This window comes from Otolemur garnettii, unplaced genomic scaffold (genome assembly GCF_000181295.1).
Source record: "Otolemur garnettii isolate 467f Iridium unplaced genomic scaffold, OtoGar3 scaffold00060, whole genome shotgun sequence".
In the NCBI taxonomy this organism is placed as follows: Eukaryota; Metazoa; Chordata; class Mammalia; order Primates; family Galagidae; genus Otolemur; species Otolemur garnettii.
The window spans coordinates 445,654-450,984 of NW_003852455.1; the positions used below are offsets into that span (position 1 = coordinate 445,654).

The following is a 5,331-nucleotide window of genomic DNA, read 5'->3' on the forward strand; positions in this document are numbered from 1 at the left end:
CTTGAAAATTTCTTGGTGTTGGCCAAGGCATTTTCACATCCATAAGGACTGTAAAACTTAGTGTATCACAGTTATTAACAATCGAACAATAGAGAGACACTTGCTCATCACTGAGCTCTGCAAAAACACATTTGTGCATTCTTCCCTGATAATCACATAGTCCTTTAATTAAAGATATGGGTGTGACTACAAAGCAGAATAATAACAAGTTTATACATATTCTACGATAGAAATGAGAGCTTCACAATCTGGCCTTACTAGATCACAAAACACTCCCTTTACTCGTGCATTACTTTGAACATCTCTGAAACATTTGAAAAATACTTTTCTGTGAATTCCGGGACTGTAGGGAATGAGCACTTTTAGGTACCTTACTATTATTTCTAGTAGAATTTGGCCTCTTTCTCCCATTAATGGAATGCCTCAACTGGATCTTCAAAGACGACTGCCAGTTTTCATCTTTTGAGCCTCTCCGTGGTTTTGAACGCTCTGTGTCACTTTGTCTTGTGAAGCTCCTATCTTTGGGATTCTTCCTCTGTCTGTTTAGCAATTTGTCTGAAGGTGAGGGTGTAGACCGTAATGGATATTCATCAGGGGATCCTTTCTGCCGGTTTGGCGTCATTTGTTCTTTATCTACCTCTTTTTGAAGCTGTAATGCCAATAATCTGTCCTGTTCTTCTTGTTTATGTCTTTCAAAAAGCAGATGCTCCCAATTTATCAGTTTTTGGGTGAAGTTTATTTCTGTTTCCTCTTGATCAGATGAACATCTGGGGAACATTTTCCTTCTTTTTCCAGAAAAGCATGGATCCTTAGCTGCTTTAAATAAAGATTCCTCGTTTTTTCTTTTGGAAATATCCAAACTGATCAGATGAGACTCTTCATTTTTTGTCTCGACTGTGTTGTTTCCAATTATCTGTGTCATACCTGATACAGTGCACCCACTCTCTGTTTTGCCACAAGGCTTACCTGCAGCTTCTTTTGAGTAGGGAATTTTGGTTTGTGGTCCCTCATGATTTAAGACACACAACTCTTTATCATGATTATTTGGTCTTGTTTCGACTTTTCCTTCAAGGCACCATTCTGAACTATAGGCACACAACCATGGCATAGGTGATTCCATTGAAGATTTTGCACTTTGTTCTTGATTTTCAAGGCATATTTGTGGGGAAAGTGTTGGCATATCTTCTTCAACTTCTGTGTCTTGCCATGTAGGACTTTTCTCACCACTATTGTCAATTTCCTGTAGAAAACAGAAAAAGACCAAATAAACCAGGGAAAAACATCAAATCATGATATACATATATATGTCTAATTACACTGATACCATAGCTGAACTGTCACTATACATTATTAAGCATTACTAACGAGGCATATCAATTCTTTCCTAGTGGTATTTTTCTTCCGTATGCCAATTTAGATTAAGCCATCACTTTATTTTCACTTCCATGAAAACCTACAGATTGAAATCCATAAACAGCATCAACATACCTTAGATATGGAGTCTTTCCTGATTTCTTGTACAACTTCAGACTGTGATGCTGACCCAAACTGAGATTTAGGTGACAAATACCTTTGAAAAAAGTTTACCAAAGTTTAAATCATATGAATGAGAGGTAGTCATCCAATATAATAAAGCCAGATTAACTATTTGTGCTATGATCATCTAGTTTGTCCAAGCATATTTTACATTCTTGCCTCAGGTATTCCGGTATAACTTCAGGGCAAAACTAAATCCCAGACAAGTACTGACATTTCAGTGAAAAAGAGTAGAAAAGGAAGTAAAAGTCAAATATGTTTCTTTTTTTTGTAGGGACAGAGTCTTACTTTATTGCCCTTGGTAGAGTGCCATGGTGTCACACAGCTCACAGCAACCTCCAACTCCTGGGCTTAGGTGATTCTCTTGCCTCAGCCTCCCGAGTAGCTGGGATTTACAGGTGCCTGCCACAATGCCCAGCTATTTTTTTGTTGCAATTTGGCCAGGGCTGGGTTTGAACCTGTCACCCTTGGTATATGGGGCCAGCACCCTACCCACTGAACCACAAGTGCTGCCTTTTTTTTTTTTTTTTGGCTGGGGCTGGGTTTGAACCTGCCACCTCCGGTATATGGGGCCGGTACCCTACTTCTTTGAGGCACAGGAACCGCCCTGACCTTTTTTTTTTCTTAGACAGAGTCTCACTCTGTTGCCCAGACTAGCATACCATACCTTCAGCCTAGCTCACAGAAACCTCAAATGCCTGGACTGAAGTAATCTATCTTAGCCGTCTGAGTAGCTGGGGCCTGTCACTATGCCCAGCTAATTTTTTTTCTTTTTTGAGACAGAGTCTCACTATGTCGTCCTTAATAGAGTGCCTTGGCGTCACAGCTCACAGCAACCTCAAACTTTTGGGCTTAAGCAATTCTCCTGCCTCAGCCTCCCAAGTAGCTGGGACTACTGCCACAATGCCCAGCTATTTTGTTTTCTTTTTTTGGTTGTAATTGTCATTGTTGTTTGGCAGGCCTGGGTTGGGTTTGAACCTGCCAGCTCCAGTGCATGTGGCTGGCACCCTAGCCTCTGAGCTACAGGCATCAAGCCTAATTTTTCTATTTGAAGTAGAGACAGGGTCTCGCTTAGGGTGGTCTCAAACTCCTCAGCTCATGGGATTCTCTCATCTTGGCCTCCCAGAGTGCTGGGATTATATAGGGGTGAGCCACCATGACTGGCCAAATCTAAATATTTCTTAATTGTCAACAAAAAATTTTAAAAGATGGATGGCATCAGAACAATATAAAGACTATAATAGAAATGATATTTTAAGCAAGGAGAAAGGATGTTAGTTTCTTCTTCTTCTTTTTTTTTTTCTTGTAGAGAAAGAGTCTCACTTTATCACCCTGGGTAGAGTGCCGTGGTGTCACACAGCCCATAGCAACCTCCAACTCCTGGGCTTAGGTTGATTCTCTTGGCTCAGCCTCCCAAGGATCTGGGACTACAGGCGTCTGCCACAATGCCAAGCTATTTTTTTTTGTTGCAGTTTGGCTGGGGCCAGGTTTGAACCCACCACCCTCGGTATATGGGGCAGGCATCCTGCCCACTGAGCCATAGGCACTGCCCATGTTAGTTTCTTCTTTATGCCAGAAATAACTTCATTATATTTTTTTGTTTCTACTGGTCAAGAAAATCTCATGATTCGATTTTTAAACCATTTTTGTACGGAGATTTTATTATATATACTTTTTATATCAACTATTTAAAGATACTATCCTTAATAGGGTGTTTGCCACTGAACATAATAAGTTTGTATTACAATGGAAAAAAATGCTACAAAAACAGGAATAAAAAGGCATGATATAAAGTGGTAGGTGGCTGGGTGTGGTGGCTCATACCTTTAAGCCTAGCACCTGGGAGGTCGAGGTAGGTGAATTGCTTGAGCTCAGGAGTTACGAGACCAGCCTGAGCAAGAATGAGACCCCATCTCTACTAGTCAAGAAAATGGTAAGCACCTACAGTCCCAGCTACTTAGGAGCCTACGGCAAGAGGATTGCTTGAACCCAAAAGTTTGAGATCGCTGTAAACTATGAAACCATGGCACTCAACCCAGGGTGATAGGGTGATAATGAGATTGTCTCAAAAAAATAAATAAATAGTATGCATATTTAACAAATTGAGGGCTGGCACTATAGCACTCTGGCAGGTCAAGTCAAGGCAGAAGGATTCCTTGAGGTCAGGAATTTTAAGACCAGGCTGAGCAATAAGCAAGACCCCATCTATAAATAAAATAGGAAAAATAAGGGTGGCTCCTGTGGCTCAAAGGAGTAGGGCGCCGGCCCCATAAACCCAGCCCTGGCCAAAACTGCAAAAAGAAAAAAAAAAATAGGAAAATTAGCTGAGTATCATGACATACCTCTCTTAAGTTCCTGCCACTTAGGAAGCTAAAGGAAGATGATTACTTGAGCCCAAGAGTTTGAGGTTGTAGTGACCTAAGAACATGACACTCCCCTCATGCTCAGGCAACAAGAGAGCAAGACCCTGTTTCAAAACAAAAACAAACAAAGAAATGGGCTCAAAAAAAAAAAGGGCTCAGCGCCTGTAGCACAGTGGTTACAGCTCAAGCCACATATACTGAGGTTGGTGGGTGTGAATCCAGCCCAGGCCAGCTAAAAAAAACAATGATAGGGGCAGCACCTGTGGCTCAAAGGAGTAGGGCACGGGCCCCATATGCCGGAGGTGGCAGGTTCAAACCCAGCTCTGGCCAAAAACTGCAAAAAATAAAAAAAATTAAAAAATTAAATTAAATTAAAAAGTACAAAATAGAAATATTAAAAATATATGTTCAGTTATATATTCATGAGTTATATATCCCTAAGCAGATTATTATATCATTATGAACTACCTCTGCTTTTACTTTTTTTTTTTTTAAGAGAGAGGTCTGGCTTTTGCTCAGGCTGGTCTAGAACTCCTGAGCTTCAAGTAATCTACCTGCCTCAGATTCTCAAGAGTGCTAAGATCATGGGCGTGAGCCACTGTGCCCAGCCCCAGATCCAAAATTTTAGAAGAATGTAATTTACTTGCACATATATATTCAGTTGAACCAGAAGCCCTTACAAGTCTTTCAAGTCTAGTTTGTGCTTATTAAACTTTTCCAGCTATAAATTACTATATAAAAGCTTAGATCCTCATAAAGCCATTGGTTCTATATTCTGGAGGAATGTTTTGAAAAAGTCAATCACTCCACTATTGAACTACCTGCTTCATGCTTTTTTGTATGATAGAATAGAAGTATGATGCATAAATTGAAAAAAGGCAAGGAGGAGGGAAATGACCTAGATGATAAATAGTAAACACTTTCAATGAAGCTGAGCCTATCAGGGGTGCCTGTGGCTCAAAGGTGCCAGACCATATGCCGGAGGTGGTGGGTTCAAACCTAGCCCTGGCCAAAAAAACAAAAAAAGAAAAAGATGAGCCTATCATGGCCCAGATTTGTTCCTTGAATTTAAACCAAGAGAAAGAGGAATCCAACTGGTTTGTTTTGAGACAATGGGAAAAGCATGGAGATCTTGAGTAAAAAAAAGAAAAAGCACAAATCTGCAAAAATTAATAGCTCAGTGAAAAGCCTGCTGTGTTTCACATCTCTCTTCATGCTTCAAGAATAAATTATGTGAGTAGCTCTCTTCTTTCTAACCATCTCAGATTATTTCCATGGTTTTCAAGAGTTCATAGACCAGGCTCGGCGCCTGTGGCTCAAGTAGCTAAGGCGCTAGCCACATACACCTAAGATGGCGGGTTCAAATCCAGCCCGGGCCCGACAAAACAACAATGACAGCTGCAACAAAAAACAGCCAGGCGTTGTGGCGGGC

General features: G+C 40.7%; 1 protein-coding gene across 2 annotated transcripts in view; it reads right to left on the bottom strand.

The window, feature by feature from the left end:
- Positions 1–225: 225 nt before the first annotated feature.
- RNF168 (ring finger protein 168) overlaps positions 226–5,331 on the bottom strand; it is a 25,710-nt gene continuing 20,604 nt past the window's right edge. For both annotated transcript variants that reach the window (XM_003792668.3, XM_012806910.1), the window contains exons 5-6: positions 1,489–1,570; positions 226–1,240 (exon numbers count right to left, since the gene is read on the bottom strand). In XM_003792668.3, coding sequence (XP_003792716.1) covers positions 290–1,240; positions 1,489–1,570 — 1,033 coding nt within the window. In that variant the 3' untranslated portion in view covers positions 226–289. The remainder of the gene's footprint in view (positions 1,241–1,488; positions 1,571–5,331) is intronic.